We start from the raw sequence: 19,677 nt of genomic DNA on the forward strand, positions 1-19,677 counted from the left end.
AGTGAGTCGCCTACTATAAACATCAGACGCCCTCGGTCGCAATGAATACATTTAAGAGGAATAACTTGCGAACAGGGCGAGTCAGACGAACTAGATTGACAGTGAAGCTAGTGGGACTTGATAATTTTGAGGTTTGCTTTCATCCGGCTCGGGGCATTTATGTAGGGGTTGATCAGAGTTGGGATAGATGCAGTTGACGATCAACTTTTCGAGATAATTTCAATTTTTAAACATCAGCATATGCACCTACAAGATTTATTTTAGGGGAGACTTGGAGAATTACTACAATTGGAAATCGTGAAATCTAGGAAATAATACCCGTGTTATTTCTGCGCAGTTAAAGCATTGATTTTTGTATCTTCTTGTGTTACCATTAACTTGGATACAATCTCCAGGGTCCATCTATAGCAGATTCAGATCCGATTATGGCATGGTGATGCGGTGGTAAATGATCGACAGACCGAGATTAGGGGAGATTTATGAAATTGGCAAGCCTGTAGTCATACTTACATATTCCAACCTATAACTTTATTCTTCACCAGATTACTATGTTTTTGGCTGCATTTTCTACCTTAGGTTGCTTTGAGATCAATGAGCATTCACTTCACTAGAGTCACCGAAAATATGTCACCCAGGAAAGCTCGGGCATGAGTTTCATCGTTCACTCATATCGTACCTGACCTTCAGTTATCAGCTTTTCGTACGCCTGTTCATCGAAGTTTGATAGTAAGTATTCTGTCAAGATGGATGTTCTATCTCAGGAGAACATACATAGATGCCTTTTGCGATGTTAGCTGCAGCGTCACCCATGTACCTCCCTTGCTTTCTTTCCCAACCAAGCTCTCGGTCTTCATCATCCATGGATGTTATATTCGTTGAAGTCATAAAGTGGTCGGAGTTGGCAGTCACACTATTGCTAATGGTCGTGGTATCTTCCTGCAGGTACCTGTCCACTTTGGAGCAGATATCCATACAGTGGCGGGCGGCTTTCCTTTCGTCTCGCAGTCTTCGAAGGGTTGTTAACTCCTCCGATTTGGCGACGTTGTGAGAACTGGCTGCTAAAAATTGGTCCACCAGGTCCTGTTCCAGGTTTTTTAGCTTAGTCGACATGAGAAAGAGACTATCCTTGCATCCTTGAAGTCCATATTGGACAACAGTATCAGGTAATGAATCTTGTTGGGTCGGATAAGTAAGGTTGTGCTTGGAAGAAATCTGCATTTGATCGAAAAATCGGGAGAACTTGGCGTAAATTTGGAAACCATTTTCGTTTTTCAGCTGCTGTTCTCTAATAATCTGAAGCTCTGATATATTGGAGTCAGATTCAACTATTGCCTTTCTGAATATGAACTCCACTTTTTCATTGATATTCTCAAGGTGATCCTCAAAATCAATCATGGTGTTTTTGAGGAGTTTCTTGTCGCCTTCAAGAGTTTCAGATGCCACCAAGTTGTGCCTAACCAGACAAATGTGGTTAGAAATAGTCGAAATTTAAGGTCAAAGATTGTTCGTGGGGAGGGAGACAAAGAGTAAAGAGTAAAGGGGAAAAAGGGAAAGTCAAAAGTAAAATTTTGGACTTATGGCAACCAGGGCGTATTAGATTGACTTACAGACGCCGATTAATGAGAGCAACCTGTATAATGGATTTGTATCCAGATAGGAGTCGTCGAAATCCATCAATATCATCATTCATAAACCTTATCTTGTGCCAATCTTGAAAGGTTAAGCCACCGCCATGTTGTGAAGAATACTTGATTAGTTCATGCCTGAACTCTTCACAAACATTGCCGCATTGCTTTAAAGGAATTTCAAGCATAACGGGGTCCATTTCAACCGCGCCCATTTTCTCTGCGAGTGAGGCTAATACCCCATGTAGAGACTGGAGCTCCTCAATAACATCACGTACGAGTTTTGAGGGCGAACCAAAACTGTTGATTGTCTCACGTAAGGCAATGCTGGACTGATAAGCAAAGAGTTCTGATGTTTCCGGACGACCGCCTGCATTAGACAATTCAGGGTTCTTGATGGATTGGCTCTTGCTTGTAGCAGTATTTTGGCCTAAACAATCCCTTTCTTTTTTTTCAGGCAAGTCGGCACGGGTGAAGCCAGTTTTGGTTCGGGGAGGAAAGGTCGGAATCTTCATCTTCTTGATGGTTTCTTCTGAGCAATCATTTACTTCCGCTTTGAGTTCGGATCGTATGTGCGCCTTGGGACTCAGAACGGACTTGGCGGGAAAAGTGACAGACTGGTTGCACTTAACTCCAATATCTTCAAATACATCTATTGCAGAGATAATATAGGCTGTATCGGTTCCAGCATCTCCGGCGACGATATGCCCATAGAGCTCACCGGAACTCTCGTCAACAACCCAAGAGCCACTGTCGCCAGAATTTATATGGCTGTTCAAGCGCAACAAATATATCTTTTGTGACTTCGTAGCTTGTGGCAGACGAATCCAAGAAGGTGCAGTCATCAATTCCCCCTTCAGGAAACCACGACTAGTTATGACTAGTACAACTTTGTTGTCCCCGCTGAATTGACCAAGCTTGTTTACAGACAGACGATTGTAAGGTGCTTCAGATGAAGCCAGATGATTTCTTGTTTGCAAGCTTCCATCTCGGATTTCAATCAGTAAATAGTCCAATGCCTTGCTCATTATTGTACTCGATGAACTCAAGTTCACATGGGCTAGAAGCTTCGGACCTGGCTGTCTTTGAGAAGGCAAATCATCAATTGGACGTAAATAGCTATCGAAAGATTCGTTGGGTGAGCTATTATTGCTGCTTCCAGTTGAGATATCTCCCGGCAACCGGACGTCATCTGGTGTGTGGCTTCCCCTGTCCGAATACTCATCATTCCAGTCCTGTTCAAGCATGTCGTGGCTTTCCATATCAAACACTATGCCATCTGCATCGTTGTATTCGAGATTCAAATTGCTGTTTCCCATTTCGGTCTCTTGAGCTGTTTGATGGTAATAAAAGGTGTGCGCAACCGTAATGTAGAATACTTTCTCTTCTATGCATAATACTCCCCCAATTGTGGCCTGTCTCCATGAAACCTCAGTTGAAGACCCTGGGAGCAGTATTCGGAGACCCATAGCTGCATGAGTGGGTACATCCTGGAAGTATATTGCTTGATGAGGATTGCCGTGTTCATCTAAATCATCACAAACTTTGGCAGTATCCCCGAGCAACTGTATTGGCCGGCTGAGTTCTGGCGGGTGGGAGCTGTGCTCTGTGCTTATGGAGAGGTCTTTGAGAATAGAATTTTCATCGACCATCTTCTTTGCTTGCTCCCGAGCTTTCTTTTGGCTTGAAGAAAATATAATATGCGCCCTCGAATTCTCTGGGTTTCTTCCAATCATGTAGATTGACCAGGTCACAGGGACCGCAGGTGGCTCACCACACTGATCAAGGATTTCCTTGATCTGTGGCGCAATATGATGATCAAATAGTTGGCGCACAATTCCAACAGCTTGCCAACAGTTTCCCTTTATCTTGGAGGACCTTAATTTCTCCCCGACACATATAGAGGGCCTTGAGGTTTTCCATTTATCCCTGAGGGCTGTAAAATTTTCGTAGTCACTTTCTGCCATAACAAAAGCTGCAAGCCGAAGATATTGGGTGGACATGAGATTTCTATAAGCAGGGAATTCACTCAGGGAACTTTGGTTATGGGATGGAGTCTTCCAAATTAAAAACTAACAGGGCTCAGAAGAGTAAAAGGTCAAGACAGCCTCGCTATCGATGAACATTGCTTTTTAAACCCCGCTTTGTTGGGTAGCATTACATGCATATGCTCTTAAAGCCTTGTGTGATCGTATGAGTTGTACAATGTCCAATGATCGAATTTTTATCATGTCTTGAACAGAGCCGCATTTTAGAGTTATAATTTTGTCCTGGTGAGCATTTGCGAGAAAATTCATAATCCCATTGAAACGATTTAAATTGTATCCATATCTGTCTTCTTTTCCCGCTTATATGATCCCTGCTACCTAGTATTTATTGATTCGTCATGGACTCTCTTTCTGAAACCTTTCTTACAAGGTCTGTCGAGAACCCTATAAAACAAGCAATTACGGACAGAATCTGGAGATTACAAGCTCGGCCCGAAAAATTTTCGAATGGAGAATATTGCACTGAAATCAATTTGGAAGCTTATTTTCAATCCTATATAAATGCCTGCATCCTTGCATTCCACGACGGGGGGAGGCATATTTCCATTCGAACGCATCGTCAATTATTAGATATTGCCCAACAACTTCAGGATGGCTGTACGCGGGATGTTATCTGCAGTTCCCTTTTTGCCTCAAATATTGAGGGAAGCCTAGAAGAACACGATGCCTCAATCAATCTCGCGGCAAGAAATCTATTGATGTTTGAATTCAGTCCTCCTCGATATGGTATATCTGGAAATGAATGTATGTCATGGACGGATGGCACGATTGAAACGGCAATCCATCAATACTTTTCACATCCACCTAAACTTGACGATACGTCTATTACTTTGGAAAAATCATTTACGGCGTATAACCTCGAAAGTTTTACTGGCATCGCTATACACTGGACGGATAACATTGCAGATCATCTGCGCCTGGTGGAGGATGACAAAAAAGTTGTCATATTTCATCATGTAACATTCTTGGAGTGTCAACGAACGCAAGTTTCTCCTCACTGGCAGCCACAAGTATGAATTCATTAATGACTCCTTGATAGCTCTCTTTTCCCTCCTGGCCTAGTCAACGAGACATTAAGAACGATTTCACTCCTCTTCCCTCAATGCGACGACAAAAATCGCAAATGGTTCAAGAAACGCCATTTCTCCTCGGAAATTGATGTACGGCTTCTTCGGTGTGGATATTTAAACCACAGGGCCCGCGAGATTGACCAGTTTCATTTTTGGAAAGATCGATTGATAATACTGAAGGAAAAATTCGACCACGCACACCCACAGACCATATCCCAATGGTGGCGGGACCGAAGGAACCGAGTACAATGGTATACCTTTTGGCTGGCGGTAGCCATCTTAATCTTGACCATTTTCTTTGGCTTTGTTCAATCTGTAGAAGGCGCATTGCAAGTATACAAAGCATTTAACCCCAACTAGGCTACTAGTTTCATAGTTTTTTTGCTTGAAGTTAGCACTGCCTTTTCCCTGATATATAAAAGTACAGTCATAATCTACTAAAATCTGGCTTTTCTTTGTTTTCATTCTCATGTATACTGGAGGTTAAAGCAAATGGTCGCAGAGTGCAGCAACCCATGCGCCGGCTATGTTATCAATTAGCTAAGCAACTTGCCTAAAGCCTAGTTAGTACATTACACCTTCATATGTACATAATTTGTTCGCAACTCTACCGCTTACTGTATCCATTATTGACTTGGTACCCAACTCAACATGATGGATTATAAGAGAAGTCATTAGAGTCGTCGATTTTGGGCGCGAAGCCAAGTTAGCCCAACTTAAGGTTCGAGGCTGTGGGCTTACTCGAGGCTTCAATACGAATATTGGGATCATCCCACAAAACATACATCAAGGCTACAATGTACTAAGCCTCTGGATGCACATCGTTCCGTTTGCCTCTTTCCCCACCCTCCTTTAGAATTATTGCCCCACACACCTTGGATGGCTGCGCCGCTCTTTTGTATGAATCTCTCCACACACGATACTCTCACTGACATGCGTTGTCCTGTAATCTGATTGGCGTATTGGATTTGAAATCTTCCATTTTACTAGAGGAAAGTTTTATCCGGAGAGGCCCAAGCATAGATACATAGTTCGAGGCTGAAAGACAATATACTAAGCCTCAGTGATGTGCATTTTGTTGTAGTCTGATTGGGATTTTGGATTTGGAATTTAGTATCGTATAAAGAAAATTGCCTTACAGAGGAATAAGCATGGTATCTATCACTATATTCTCACCGACCTGTCATGAACTAAATATGACTCATGTTGATTTACTTCTAGGTAAGGTATTTACCCTCTAAGCATGTGACAGGCGCTTTTAGATATAAGTACTACCCAAACCCTTCCGAATTATGATAGAGACGCATGAGTATCTCTTTCTCGACCTGAAATAAGTGTTTTATTTTCCAGTCAGCTTCGGTAACCTGTTTCTCAACAATATGAGTTCCCTACGCTATGTGCCTATATTTAAATCAGCAGGTATGTCTAATAAAAGTGACGAATGGATATATCTATATTGCTCAAAGCTTACAATTCGACAGACTTGGTAGTAGGAAAAAATATAATTCTATTCTATATCACCATGGCAATAGCATCAGGTCCAAATATTGATGCCGAGGGTCATATGTTCCAGGTTCGTGGCACCATCACATTGCAATACATCAATTTAATCAGACAATTTCAGCGGGTCATTGATGAAGCCATCAATGCATTTGATTATGAGGAAGCCGTTGAAGCCCTGTACAGGGCTAATTCAACCGTACCACGAAACTTCGTTCCCAACCAAAGCCCCAACGAGTTATTTCCCATGGTTATTGGCTACTTACACCGCACAACTACGCGCGATAATTTTGTGAACGTAATTTCCCATCACATTCTTCCGAAGATACCGCAACAGAGATCCAATACATTTACGTCCTCTGCTGAATCAACCAACTCATCAAACGACAACAGCTCCCCCCCGCCGTATTCGCAAACCATACCGCGACGGGCAAATCGAAACCTCGACAATTCAGAGGCAGAAATATCGAGGTACTCGTCTCTTCTGTGGGAGAGAGCTCAGCTCTTTAATACTGTCCCAGAAGTCGAAGACGTGTTCCTGAGCAACTACCCCACACGGTTTAGAGTTATCATCAAGTTTCGGGGTGCTCATGGAGTGGGAGAAGCCTCAAATAAAAAACAAGCAAAACATATTGCTTCAAAAAATGTTTGCCGCCAACTTAACTTTCACATAAATTGAAACTCGAGTATATTCGGGATTTCGGAGCAATTCCTTTACAACATCGCTGATACTTTCAACAGAGAAAAAGAAATCCTACCCAAGGGAGAAGTCGCGGGAGTAGCTACAAAGATAGTATATTAAGAACACTCGTTTCATGTATTTAGATTGATTCTATCGCGTCGACTGCACTCGATTTCTGTTCACGTAATTCTCAAGTTAATCATTGCAGAGTTGCTATTCAGTAAGCCACTGTTACTCCTCTCGTTTGTACTTAACAAAACTAAAGCTCAAAACAAATATTAACCTGCTACCTAATGCAACGCCAGGGAGGCTAATACTAACCCCTATATAGACTCACAGGCAACTATTACCTGTAAGTTCAGCGTTAATTCTCATGAGCCAAGGATGCTGCAGGCGTGTAAAGTGTAACAGGCTTTGTAAGTTTAGAGAATAATAAAACAGCACTGATCAACCTAATATTAAAATGGTAATTATTGTTAGTCCTACGTGTCAATACCCATACTTTTGATGATATACCAGATCATTGGATTTCTGAGTCTATTATTGAGTAGAAAACAGCTTGTTTAAAGGAGAGTACCGCTGTAACCGATCCTTCACTTGATACTCCATAATTAGTCATAACACCCAAATGGATTCATCTGAAGACTTTCACATCCTCAGTTCGCGTCCTCATCACTGAATCACTCTTTCTCCCGGAGAATGCCCGCACACCACCCCCCCCATCATCATCATGGGCCACGGCATCGGAGCCATCAAAGCTGCCGGACTACAGCTGTTCGCCGCTGCCTGTGCACAGGCAGGATATGCAGCACTGGCATTCGACTACCTGCACTTCGAATCGAGTGATGGCCAGCCGCGCAATCTGATGAGCGTGCCCCAAGAGCTGCGGGATTTCCGAGACGTCAATGCGTTGGTTCGAGAACATCCGGATCGATTCGATGTGAGCAGAATTGTGGTTTGGGGAACGAGTTGCGGTGGAATGCATGTTACGGTGCTGGTGGCTTAGGATCATCAACTGGCTGCTGGAATCGCGCAGTGTCCGTGTGTGGATGGATTCGCGTCGAGTTTGCAGGTTCCGCTCTTTCACGTCGCTGCGAATGCCGGTTCCGGCAACGTTTGACTGGTTGTTGTCCTTCTTTTGGGAGAGGCCGATATACCTCCCTCTCGTATCCAACACATCGCAGCCAGCGTTGATGAAGGGAGACAAAGTAATCGAGGGATGGGCACGGCTTGCTCCGCCCAGCAATGTCGACTTTCCCAATAAGATTGTCGCACGATCGATATTCAGTCTCAGATTGAACAGACCGATAGGAAAGGTCCATCGCAGTATAAAGCCACTGTTGATTGTTCTGACAACTTGGGATAATCAAGCTTCATTACCGGCCGCTGAGAAGGCAGTCAAGCTGGCACCGCTGGGAGAGTATCAGAGTCGAGGGCGGCCATTTCGATTTGTATAAAGGAGGTCCTGGATACGAGGGGAATTTGGATGGTCAGCTTGCATTTCCGGAGAGGGTTATTGGTTGAGTTGATGCTGTGTACTTGAGATGAATATAAATTAATAAATTTGATAGAAGTCTTTGAACAAGTGGTGAAAGTGATGGCATCACCATGACCTCTTGAATTTTGCGCTGCATCAGCCGAATAGAATTTTCACCGCACAAATCTTGTTCTATACTATCAATTCATCCCTCATTCTTAATGAAACACCCCAAAGTCACCCAGACGATTCAAGCAGACGATTCAAGGCAGAATCAACTCAAAATGCCACCTGGTGCACCCCCACCCACTGCAAACCCCAGCGAAGTCCGCGCATACCTCTTGTGGGTCCTAACCAACTACCACAGCTTCACGAAGACTACAGCCAGAAACTTGCCTACTGCTGGCCATGTCGCCGTGGCTGGGACTTGTATCGTCTTGAAGCAGCCGACTATCAGAAGCTGTGGGGAAAGGAAATTGGATTCTATCTGTATAAAAGCGTACAGGAGGATATTCGGGCTGATTGGCGCCAGTCGCCTGGAGGAATCGCATGTATTTGTATGTACTTCCACCTATTGGGAGAGCAGTAGCTGACGGCTTTGATATGTGGGCTATCTCAGTCAGTCTTGCTTCGACCTTTGCCATCCACGGCTTCTGTCTCGCGCCGGCTCTTGAATTGGGAGGTATGAACACGTTGAAGGGAGAATGTCGAGCCACTAACGTTTCCTAGCTACGATCAGACGAATCTGCCTTGCCATAGCTCTTCTGACGTGCTATGTATTTGCCCGCAAAGAGAGAAACGCCGAATACTGGTTTCCTGTCTGGGCGATCGGGCTGGTTGCCGGATTTGTCTTGACTCTCGTCTCCACTTAGATGGTTATATGTGCGTATATGAATACGTGTATAGGCTATACCATATTGCTTTACAGGAAGTGAATTTCGGATCTGTTTGTATTGCCGATGTCTCAATCTGCCAGAGGCGCGCTGCGAATGATTCGCTGATTCTATCCATACATAACTATAACAATATCCGGATTACCCTAGTAGAAAGGTAACCTAGCACTCAAGCAAGATGTTTGAGCATAACTGCCCAAATGATTAGACATATAATGCCACAAAGCTGTCACGGCATATTTATCGACGGCCGAAAGACTTAGAATAGCAGCACCCAGAATGAAGGTCATTCTGGGGATGGACGCTGTATAAACGATTGACCTCTTTGACATGGCATAATGGCTAATAAGTGCTGACCTGCGTTGTTCCGCCGTTCATTACAAAGTACGCTTTCGAGAAGTATGGTCGAAGAGAGGAGAACGAAGATAATGCCGAAGTTGGTAGGGCTTCTTTCGAGTATGGACTGGGGGGACCCTTGATTCTCCGGGAGAGTTGTACTTTGAGGGGGCGGCTGGTCGGAGATAGTGGATGTAGTTATTTCGTGATGGGATTCAAAGAGTACTGATGGGATGATGTAGAATAGAATGGTTAATGTAAGATGACGATGATTTCGAGATGGAGTCTTGCCCGGGTTGTTTATGCGAAGGAGCGTCCTGCCCAAGCCATCCAACCGGGAAGGCGCTACACTACGAACCTTTTCTCTTTTTTTTATAAATCGATCAGCCCTGCCAGAGCTGGCAGCAAGTATTATGGCATTTTCAGCTTTCCCGTCTCCATGAGGCTTGAGCCTTGGTTTGTCTCGAAGACGGTCGGATAGTTTTGTATACACCTTTCCCGATGGCAGCTCGCAATAAAATTATTATATAGATAATATATGAAAGCTTAGCTATTCCGCCTTGTATTGCGCAGTGCACTCCGTCTTCTTACTATCTAGGCCTTGATCGTAGGCATCCAAGAAGGCATTTCTGCCTTATATAAAATGCAAAAATCATAGTATCACGATGATGTTTTCAATCCGATTTCTTCTCCACACAAAGTAATATTTCACATAGCCCTCTAATCTTTATATGCCATTCTAAAGATGAGCTGTGCTGTACAAGTCGACGTACAAACTTACCGAAAGATGGCCTCTCAAAGCTCTACCAGCCAGCGCCCGCCCTCGTGCAACTATGACACCACTGCTGCAGGCGCAAGGTCATTCATTCTCACCTTCCTTTCGATATTGGCCATGCAATCTGTCTGCTACTCCCTGAACGCAAGCTCTGCAGCTATGAACACATACCCTTAATCTGACGCTAAGCAGTTAAGCCTGATAGTATCCCTTAGCCAAATGTTCTTTGCTTTTTGAGCTGCGCTTGTTTTCCATGGATGCTTTGCAAAAAGCAAGATGGGCCCTTCGTGTGTGGGACGATATGTCTGATTGCGTCCGGTTTCCTTGGAGTTCTGGCCTCTCAGGTTACATAATTGAAGATAAACAAGGACACACTATCTGTTAATAAAGTTGGATCTGTTGTTCGTGTCTTTATCCTGTGCTGGATTAGCCTAAACAATCGCATTGCTCCTTTGATGTCTCCTATCTTCCCCGCACGCTACCCCTCTTGATAAGACCACATTTAAAACGGATCGCCTTTGACCCCAGACAACTAATCAAATGAATATAACAATTCTCTTCGTTCCATAATCATATATCATATATACTGAAGTCCCTCAATATGTCTAGTAAAAACGTCGTCTTCGACGCCATCAACGACCGCCTAGGTGATCTTCTCCGTGCTCATAATGTGAACGCCGCTCTGCTTGGAAATACCTGGATCGAAACTGCCGAGCGAGAATATACCTATCTCAGTTTAGCTGGGAAATACACCCCCTTTGTCGAGTGTATGGAGAAGCTCTTCTACCGTATTCTCTGGATGGCTGATATACCCGAGCCTCGGCAGTTTGCCACCCATGAGGACATCAAATACATGATTAACGGCTATCAGCATTTGACCATGCGACCTGGAGCGGTCGAATGTATTGCCAAACTTCGCGATGCTGGGTTTACGGTCTGGGCGTTGACTGCTGCGGATCTTGCCAGTGTCGCGGGAATCTTCCAACAAGCAGGAGTTGAGCTGCCTTCTGAGAATTTAATATCCTGTGATACGAATGGAGTTGGTAAACCTGATCCTCTCGCATACAAGCCGTTATTCGATCAGTTGTCACAACAAGGTAGACCATGGTTTGCTGCCGCCCATGCATGGGATGTTACGGGTGCAAGAAAGGCTGGGTGAGCATACTCCATGTATTATACTGGCTTATACTGATAGTATATAGATTCCGAACGGCATACTCATCGGTGTTGGAAAAAGAGGCAATCCCCGACTTATTCGGGGAGATGGAAGTGACGGCAGATGCGCTGCCAGAGATGGCAGAGAAGATCATCGCTCAGAGTGCGTAAACTGGACTGTCATCTAGGATTTGAGCTATACTCAACGGCAGATGAAAGATAAAGTACATCTATATCAGTTATCTTGGAGATAAGCCCCGCACTGCCGGGTACATTCCGAAAGCAGTAAGAAGCCGCTGCCACAGGTATCTCGCGAAAAAGATAGCAACAATGAAACCACGAACTTCTTCATGCAATTAATTTTCGTCGCGAGTATAGATACATATAGATTCTTACCGAATTTATAAAGCGAAAGATGAAAACACCGATGTAGCCTATCAGAAAGCATATAGTGGGTCATATCAGCTGACCAGGAACTAGCCCCCAATCTACGCGTCTCATCCTGAAATCCTGTTAGGCTACTGCCTCAGGTGTTGTGATACAGATTGCAAGTCATGTATATCAAAATGAATCACATAGCACCTCTAGTATCGGCAGGCCCCGCTGAAATCCGCGCCTACTTGGCCCGAGTCCTCACCACCAAACATGACATGGACATAGAAGAAGCCAAGGACATTGCGAGTCGATGGGTGATGGGCCGGGGAAAGGACTAGCATAAAGCAAATAGTCCTCGCTTTGAACAAATGTTTGGCACCACAGTCGGGCCGTATCTCTGGAATAGCGTCTATGAAGACATGATGAGGGATCGGTATAACACAATCCACGGGTTTATCAGTTATTGTATGTTTCCTGAGTCTATTTAAAACGTGTGCTAATACCAGTAGGGCTTCCAATTCTCTCCCTTGCTCTTGGAGCGTTTTATGCCACGCATCTTGTTTTCAGCCAGAAAAACCGTCAAGGTATGTGTAATCCCATCAAAGGATACCGAAGTTTACTGACAGCTCTAAAGAAAATACCAAACGGATGGGCTTTGTCCTCGGGGGTGGCTTGATAGTTTCTGGTTTGCTTAATTACGACTTGGGGGACTGGGGTGCAACCTTGGTGATAATTGGGGTTGTATTTTCATTTTTGGTTTGTGTGCAATATACTGTGGTTTTCCTGGATCCACGCAAGGCTTCATGAACACTTATCGAACGAGGTATTAGACTACGGTTCATTGGGGTGTGTGATATTGAGACAGGAAATTTATGTACCTTGGAAGATTACCAGAATAGAACTGGTGGATAGAATAGGGGTTTATGTATATATCTCACACTCCTCATACCGTGTGGTGCATTGATACTCCGGCACTATTTATGATAGTAGATTGCCTATCTAGAATAACGCATAACGGTAGATCTTAATGAACGACCAGTAAAAAAGAATGCTTAGTTTATTATTAGGCACCCACCTCTTGATTTGCCTTACAAAAGACCCGGAAAATAGCAGTGTCATGATGATCTCAACGATAGAAGCCTACCACTATCAGATAGGCTGTAACTGAGATTCATAACGACTCCTCCCCCGAGATTCCTTCGAGCTATCCATCTCTCCTCTCCAAACCAAAACATCGCAGATCTGATAACACAACATGGCCCCGATCGTTCCCTCATCTTCTGCCGGCCCTGCTGAGGTCCGCAAATATCTTATCCACCTCCTCATGACCAAGCACGACGTGGCCAAAGAGGCTGCCGAAGAAATTGCGAGTCACTGGGATATAGCTCGTGGCTCTGATTTGCGCGAGGCATATCAATATCAATTCCAGCAAATCTTTGGCGATGGCTACGGATACTATATGTATAAAAGTGTCCAAGAGGACATCTGGAGCGATACCTATCGCGCAGTAGGCCATTTTATTTGCTACAGTCAGTATCCCGAGTCTCTGAATACTTCCTGCTAACACCTTGCTAGCGCCTTCGATCTGTTTCCTCATTATCTGTCTAAAAGTCATGCGTAAACCCGGTCACTCCTCTGAGAAACGTGAAGGTACGGGTGAGTTGATAAATCGTCGAATGTCACTAACCGCTCCACAGAGACCATACGAGGGCTGCCAGTTGGCATTGGACTTGGCCTCATCTCCTCCGCACTCGCCAGCTACATATTAGAGGATAGTTGGTGGTTCCTGACCATCATGGGGGGCATATATTTCTTTATTAGTCTTCTCGGATGTGCGGTGCAGAGGCATTATAATTCTACAGCCCAGAAGTAGAGCGCCAGGTGCAATGAGCTTCAGTGAAAGGGAGAGCTGTGTCGGGTGTTATTCATATAGGATCCTTTAGCTCTGTTGGTATCATATACTTTCAAATCTCATGGATTTTGATTGATATATCATGAACTTTTGCTATAGGTATTGAACAAATGGTAACCAATTCCGCAGCATTTCGATAGAATCTCTTCTCGAATGCCAGATTGTCTCATGCATTTATTAAGCAGGGTATAGCTGTCTATCCTAATCAGAAAAGTAAGAATAGGCGGGGATACCATGTCATGATAATGCTGATGATGGACAGTTGGTACCTACTGGGCATGAATTCTCTTGGTATCGCCATTTGCAGGACTTCTAAGATGCAAAATAGATTGCAACATTGTTGAAGGTTACAAAGATAATCAAAGTGAACAGTGACATCTAACTTGCAGGGCTGTCCCCCTCGTTCAAAGACCACTAAACCCAGTTTCCAAACGTATTCCACCGGCTTATGTGGTAGGGGCCATCATCATACAGAGTATCCTCGTCCTGTTTCATTCTAATTCGTGCGTACCGATCCCCAGAGAAAAAGTAATAGGTATCATCCTCGTTTTTGAGAATCGCGTCAACTGTTTCGAACTCCGCCTTCTTGAGAGATGGCCACGACTCGGCAATTGTGCCGTGCGAGATGAGCTGGTCAGTCCAGCTCACGTCAATCCATTCCTTCCCCCGAAAGAAATAAATATTGTCTTCTGTCCCTGGAACAACCATTGCCGCATCAATTCTATCAAAACCAGCCCTTCCCAGGGTTTTCCAGCCGTCTGTAATAGGTGTGGGCTCGGTGGCTAGTGTGTCAACAAGGGTATCGGGATTAAGTTCCAATTTCACGTATTTGGCGCCAGAGAAGACATATATGCGTCTGTTGTTTCCTGGTACCGGACAAACGGCATCAACTCTACCAATATTAGATTTGTTGAGGGATGGCCATCTATCGCGAATTTTCAGTGGGCCTGAAATCATGCTGTCATCATCACCAGCTCTGCACTGGATCCTGGCGTATCTTGTGGCTGACCAAATCATGACATGAGAACTTCCAGGAATGCGATAGGCGGCGTCGACCATGACGGAGAACCAAAGGGAGTTTGGCTTGATTTAGAATGAGATGGTCTCGGAAACAAGAATTGAGAATCTGCAATGGTTTTGTGAATACAAAAAGTTGTTTTCAGGCTGAACTTGCTGACGTTAAGTCTACTTATCAATAGATCTATTTCGTAAGATGCACTAATTGAGATTTCTAACATGTGACGAAAATAATCCCACCGACTTTTCATTCTGTTGCAGTCAATATGCATGATATTATTACATATTTCCCAACAAAATGCATTGTCCATTAATTGGGCAGGAAGTTTCCCCACTAGGTACTTCCCTGCAACTCCAGTATTACTCCACATCTACTCCTCAGCTAAAGCCACCACATCAAAATCTGTATGAGGCCCATCGGGGTATCATTGCTGTGTGACATCTTTCAGCCAGCCACCTGTAGTCAAACTTACTTGAAATCTCCCCATTAATCTGCGTAGCTGCCCGAAATAGAGTCTTCTATCACCCCCTTGATTGGTCACAGTTCGTATTCGCAGTATAGTTCCTATAGTATGGATCAATCTATAATACACAATAATTATTTGTGTTTTATTTACATTACATTTACTTTCTCTCATTAAATTACTTTGGTAGTAGATCTATTTAGCTGGGCTAGTCTTGATTGCTTATCTAACTGGCACAGATGATGGATTGACAAATAAGAGTAGGCTTTCGAGTATGAATAGTAGGCTTGAGAAGCTTCTCATCACACAGTACTGGATGAACAAAATATCTAGAGAACAGTATATGGGTTACACAATATGGCGATAGAAACTCGGTACAAAGGTTGTCGTCTACTCTGTGTGCACTATTGATCCACCTAGCATTACACTTACATCTGATCTATATCCCCTCGCAACTACTGATACCATCCCGCATAAATAATAAACTTGGAAGAAAGTATTACTTTCACCGCAATTTGATCATGCAGCTCACTGCCCCCCATCACTTCACAATCAATGTGTTTAGTGTCCCAGATGTGTCTTGGTTACCCAAAGACCTGGCTAGCCATATGGCTCAGCGAATGTCTGCGAATGATTTATAGGGTGAGTGCTGCTAGAGTCTTCCAAAGACCTAAATCAAGCCCCCTTTCAAAATATCCCAAGTGACATCTGACATAGCAACCATCAATCAACAATGGCGTCCAAAACTTATTACATTTTGCGCATCCATGCCTATGACCGAAGCGAAGGCAAATCAACCCAGCAACGCCTTCTCCAGGTGGAGACAAATGCTCTTAATTTAAACGAAACTGGAACATTGAAAGAGCTGAGGAATCTTTTGAGAGAAAAGAAAGTCTTCGATTCTGTAGGGTAAGATATACAGAGTCGATGGAGACCCAGGGCGGCGGCTTACATCCTTCTAGCATCGCGAGTCCATTCTGCGATGAGAACGGGTCTGAAATGGACGACGATACCCTGACCAAGACCTACCTCAGCCTTGTTGGAAATGAACTAGTGACGAAGGTATGAGAATATATGATCCACCATCTACGGGGAAAAGCTTTTTCTGACATTACCAAAAGATGGATTCGTCCAAAGTCTCCCCAGACCCTCAATGGAATGTGTACTACAAGAAGAAAATGACCGCAGCGGATGCTGCAACAAAGGAATTCCTTGACAAGCCACTGGATCTGAATCTTAAAGTGGGTTATCGGGCTACTGCCCCTCTCACAGTCAATCACTCATCTGCTAAATTGTTTCAAAGGAGGGTCAACTATTGTCGAAGGCGGACATTGCACGGATCAAATCTGCGTTTGATGCAAAATCTTGGACGGCGGCGGATAAGAAAAGTACAACGCTAAGGTAAGTGCTTTTGTTATGCTTAAGTCTTGGTACAGATGAAAAACCTATGAACCTGTCTACTTAGTCACGCTGCGACCCTCACCGAAAATGATTGGAGTATCATTACCCGTACAAACTGTCTTCTCAGTGGTCATAAGGTTGTAGAGTTTGAGAAAACTATAGGAGGTCCCGTGCCGGCGCCTGCTGAAAAGCCCAACAAGCAATCGAGTCCAAGCAAGATTCACGGCAGAAAAGTCAAAGACGTGAAAGTTGAGCGCACCCCCTACAACGGTACGCAAAAGTTATATTCTGTGATAGGTTAAGGTGAATGGCTACTGATAAACAGCACCTTGCAGCTTTCGCGCTGAAGAAAAGAGAATTTGAGACATATGAGATATTATCAAGTTATAGTGCACAGTCTATTGTCTCAATCCCATCGACAGACAATAAAGGGGGAAAAGTGAAAGAAATGGCCCTCAGCTATCGCAGACAATGACTGACGATGTGTATGCTATCTAGCCTAAGTACATGATCCCTCGATTCCGGGTCGATGACGACTCATATGTGAGCGTTTATGAGACGCAAAACACCCTAGAGAAATCACTTGCCAGCGGCTCATTTTCCGAGCACTCAGTGGAAGCATCTGGGTAAATATGGTGGACTTATCTCTTAATGATTGACGGTGGTTGACTTATCTTTCATGACAGCGGTGCTAGTTTCTGGGGTGTATCCGCTGCAGTCAAGGCCGGGGCCGCTTGGAATAATCAAGATGATAGCCTCCATGCAACATCCTCTGACAGCAAAAACATGAATGTCAGCTACAAGGTAAATCTGTATCAGACAATCATGTTTTCAAATGAGTATTAACTGGTAACAGTTTCCACGTATCACTGTGTACCTTGACAAAGATTCTCTTGAGATCACTCCAGAATGCATGAAAGATATCCAAAAGGTCGACACCAAACAGAAGCTGATAGATTTCAGCAACAAATACGGTTCGTAATTTATACCGAGCCCATACTCAACTAGCCTGTGTATTGACGCTCAAAGGTGATATCTTCGCCCAACGGGTCCAACTTGGTGGTTCTCTCTTCGCCAGTGAGAGCAGCACTGCTACAAGTACTCAGGACAAGGAAAAGCACGCCAAAGCAATGAAAATCTCTGCAGCTGCCTCTATCTCGTCATCATTTGCTCAGGGTTCCTTCAGCACAAGCCATGGCGGAGGCTCCAACTCTGACCGTACCACAACATCCCAGGACCTCACGAGTGCGATGGCCTGGGAAGCGACCGGGGGCGATACATTGTACTGTAATAAGTAAGCTATGGAGAAACTCGATGGTTAATATCGAGGAAACCATATGCTAATGACGATATTACAGCCCTGCACAGTGGTGTGGAACCGTGGGTGACTTCTACAACTGGAGGGTGATTGATGTAAGTCAACCGTTGCTTAGTATGAGACATTAGTTTATTAACCGTGAAAATAGCAATGTGACGTGCTCCCACTGTCCAAGGTTCTTGACCTATGCGAAGGCGGCGCAAAAACTACTGAACGGTTCGAGAAGGCTGCCCGCACAGCATAATGGCAGGGCTACGCTTGCAAAACAGCTCAGGTGCTTACAGCCCTCGATGGTCGCCGGGAGTAGTCAAGTCTTGATTCAAAACAGGGTTTTCTGTAATGATCTGTAAGACGAATTAGAACAGAGAAATAAATGCCAAGGTTAAATCAACTCGGCACCGAGTAATCCCATTAAACACTTCTTCGGGAAAAAAAGTTCTTCATTCTAATCTATCATCCGAAGTTCATCGACTCCACGAAGTGCCTACTAATAAGAACTAGACAGAGTCCCTTGCGCATGGTAGCTTCTTCTTTGGACCCAGTCTAACACTCTGTGGCGTTGTGGGTCTCGCATGGGACTTGGATGACTGGTTTTTGATATGGACCGGCATTTTATTTTCAGTTGCTATGGCTGTCGGATGGAGTAGGGTCTACGGATCTCCTCTTAAGGGCCTAAATAAATAGCGATGGAGGGTATAAAGAGAGAAGTTGAATGGAACGATATGTATGTTACTTCTGTTTGTCTGGCTGATCTGTCAAGTGAAGATTTGCTGCGATGTCGATTTCCCGTATATAATTCCCTTCGATGAACATTGGCTACGTGCTACTATTGTCGTATAAACCGCTTCTTTTCTCCATTACTAGACTAAACTATATTGCATTAGATTTCGACTTTCAGCCTGTAATATTGCCAAGCATACGGCGGATAATAGTATCATGATGATTTCAACGACACTATTCATGCCTACAATTATGCCTACTACTCTCTAGTCACAACCCCATTCCATTTCTTACTCTAGCAGTCGTCTTCCCATATTGGATATTGCAAAAGAGCTTCTGCGATTCAAAATGTCTTCCAGTTGCCCTTCCTCCACAGCTACCCCAAATGAAGTCCGCGCATACCTCATCCAAGTCCTCATCACCAAGCACAACGCCACTGCCGACTATGCCAATAAAGTGGCCAAGAAATGGGGCTTAGGGCGTGGCTTGGATCTACGACGCATGAGAAGATCTGACTTTCAGAACTGGTTTGGGCATACAGATGGGTACTATCTATTCGATAGTGTCCAAGAGGATATCTGCTCTAACCCATATAAAACACCTTTGGGTTTATCGCATACTGTAGGTCCACCGACAGAGACAGCATCATGGCCACTGACCATCTATAGGGATCCCATTCATTTGTTATACTATTTCCATCTCCCTCACTTTTAAAATGTGTCACGAGCCCCAGCGATTTCAAGGTATGAATCTATCGGCTATGCAACAGTCAAGCGCTGATACTTTTACAGAATATATCCGCTTTATTTGCTTTTACTCTGGGCCTCCAATTGTTGCTTGTGCGTTCGCGAACCAAGGGGAGCGCGCTGTAGCCATGGGGCTTTTTGGGGTGCTTGCTACGTGTGGGAT

At 44.3% G+C, this 19,677-nt stretch overlaps 11 protein-coding genes across 11 annotated transcripts; 9 read left to right on the forward strand and 2 right to left on the reverse strand.

Annotated features, from left to right (window-relative positions):
* Nucleotides 1–661: 661 nt before the first annotated feature.
* ASPWEDRAFT_171420 (uncharacterized protein) lies at nt 662–3,628 on the reverse strand (the record flags this gene model as incomplete). Its single annotated transcript, XM_040830786.1, has 3 exons — nt 662–706; nt 772–1,453; nt 1,608–3,628. 3 exons carry the CDS (start codon nt 3,626–3,628, stop codon nt 662–664), a joined length of 2,748 nt encoding a protein of 915 aa, XP_040691643.1.
* A 259-nt stretch (nt 3,629–3,887) lies between these two features.
* On the forward strand, nt 3,888–5,394 carry ASPWEDRAFT_472858 (uncharacterized protein). Its single transcript, XM_040836935.1, has 3 exons — nt 3,888–4,128; nt 4,407–4,655; nt 4,713–5,394. Exons 1-3 carry the CDS (start codon nt 4,121–4,123, stop codon nt 5,101–5,103), a joined length of 648 nt encoding a protein of 215 aa, XP_040691644.1. The 5' UTR covers nt 3,888–4,120; the 3' UTR covers nt 5,104–5,394.
* A 636-nt stretch (nt 5,395–6,030) lies between these two features.
* On the forward strand, nt 6,031–7,236 carry ASPWEDRAFT_39676 (uncharacterized protein). The gene is made up of 3 exons (XM_040835155.1): nt 6,031–6,162; nt 6,225–6,316; nt 6,368–7,236. The coding sequence occupies exons 2-3, from the start codon at nt 6,266–6,268 to the stop codon at nt 6,920–6,922; spliced, it is 606 nt and encodes a 201-aa protein (XP_040691645.1). The 5' UTR covers nt 6,031–6,162; nt 6,225–6,265; the 3' UTR covers nt 6,923–7,236.
* Nucleotides 7,237–7,655: 419 nt separating this feature from the next.
* ASPWEDRAFT_171422 (uncharacterized protein) lies at nt 7,656–8,045 on the forward strand (the record flags this gene model as incomplete). The annotated part of the gene is made up of 2 exons (XM_040830787.1): nt 7,656–7,865; nt 7,932–8,045. 2 exons carry the CDS (start codon nt 7,656–7,658, stop codon nt 8,043–8,045), a joined length of 324 nt encoding a protein of 107 aa, XP_040691646.1.
* A 641-nt stretch (nt 8,046–8,686) lies between these two features.
* Nucleotides 8,687–9,274, forward strand: ASPWEDRAFT_171423 (uncharacterized protein; the record flags this gene model as incomplete). Its single annotated transcript, XM_040830788.1, has 3 exons — nt 8,687–8,864; nt 8,935–9,084; nt 9,132–9,274. 3 exons carry the CDS (start codon nt 8,687–8,689, stop codon nt 9,272–9,274), a joined length of 471 nt encoding a protein of 156 aa, XP_040691647.1.
* A 1,733-nt stretch (nt 9,275–11,007) lies between these two features.
* Nucleotides 11,008–11,732, forward strand: ASPWEDRAFT_27288 (uncharacterized protein; the record flags this gene model as incomplete). The annotated part of the gene is made up of 2 exons (XM_040832976.1): nt 11,008–11,561; nt 11,609–11,732. The coding sequence occupies 2 exons, from the start codon at nt 11,008–11,010 to the stop codon at nt 11,730–11,732; spliced, it is 678 nt and encodes a 225-aa protein (XP_040691648.1).
* Nucleotides 11,733–12,304: 572 nt separating this feature from the next.
* On the forward strand, nt 12,305–12,802 carry ASPWEDRAFT_182759 (uncharacterized protein; the record flags this gene model as incomplete). Its single annotated transcript, XM_040831943.1, has 3 exons — nt 12,305–12,401; nt 12,446–12,520; nt 12,571–12,802. The coding sequence occupies 3 exons, from the start codon at nt 12,305–12,307 to the stop codon at nt 12,741–12,743; spliced, it is 345 nt and encodes a 114-aa protein (XP_040691649.1). The 3' UTR covers nt 12,744–12,802.
* A 292-nt stretch (nt 12,803–13,094) lies between these two features.
* On the forward strand, nt 13,095–13,809 carry ASPWEDRAFT_739269 (uncharacterized protein; the record flags this gene model as incomplete). The annotated part of the gene is made up of 3 exons (XM_040839402.1): nt 13,095–13,465; nt 13,512–13,592; nt 13,634–13,809. The coding sequence occupies exons 1-3, from the start codon at nt 13,192–13,194 to the stop codon at nt 13,807–13,809; spliced, it is 531 nt and encodes a 176-aa protein (XP_040691650.1). The 5' UTR covers nt 13,095–13,191.
* Nucleotides 13,810–13,953: 144 nt separating this feature from the next.
* ASPWEDRAFT_39678 (uncharacterized protein) lies at nt 13,954–15,009 on the reverse strand. The gene has a single exon (XM_040835156.1). The coding sequence runs from the start codon at nt 14,905–14,907 to the stop codon at nt 14,263–14,265; it is 645 nt and encodes a 214-aa protein (XP_040691651.1). The 5' UTR covers nt 14,908–15,009; the 3' UTR covers nt 13,954–14,262.
* Nucleotides 15,010–16,062: 1,053 nt separating this feature from the next.
* On the forward strand, nt 16,063–18,292 carry ASPWEDRAFT_27291 (uncharacterized protein; the record flags this gene model as incomplete). The annotated part of the gene is made up of 12 exons (XM_040832977.1): nt 16,063–16,238; nt 16,292–16,391; nt 16,451–16,570; nt 16,633–16,730; nt 16,795–17,000; nt 17,066–17,169; nt 17,229–17,356; nt 17,417–17,534; nt 17,587–17,704; nt 17,760–18,024; nt 18,089–18,143; nt 18,197–18,292. The coding sequence occupies 12 exons, from the start codon at nt 16,063–16,065 to the stop codon at nt 18,290–18,292; spliced, it is 1,584 nt and encodes a 527-aa protein (XP_040691652.1).
* Nucleotides 18,293–19,116: 824 nt separating this feature from the next.
* ASPWEDRAFT_27292 (uncharacterized protein) lies at nt 19,117–19,640 on the forward strand (the record flags this gene model as incomplete). The annotated part of the gene is made up of 3 exons (XM_040832978.1): nt 19,117–19,389; nt 19,437–19,511; nt 19,560–19,640. The coding sequence occupies 3 exons, from the start codon at nt 19,117–19,119 to the stop codon at nt 19,638–19,640; spliced, it is 429 nt and encodes a 142-aa protein (XP_040691653.1).
* Between the last annotated feature and the right edge of the window lie 37 nt (nt 19,641–19,677).

This window comes from Aspergillus wentii (assembly GCF_001890725.1).
Source record: "Aspergillus wentii DTO 134E9 unplaced genomic scaffold ASPWEscaffold_3, whole genome shotgun sequence".
NCBI lineage: Eukaryota > Fungi > Ascomycota > Eurotiomycetes > Eurotiales > Aspergillaceae > Aspergillus > Aspergillus wentii.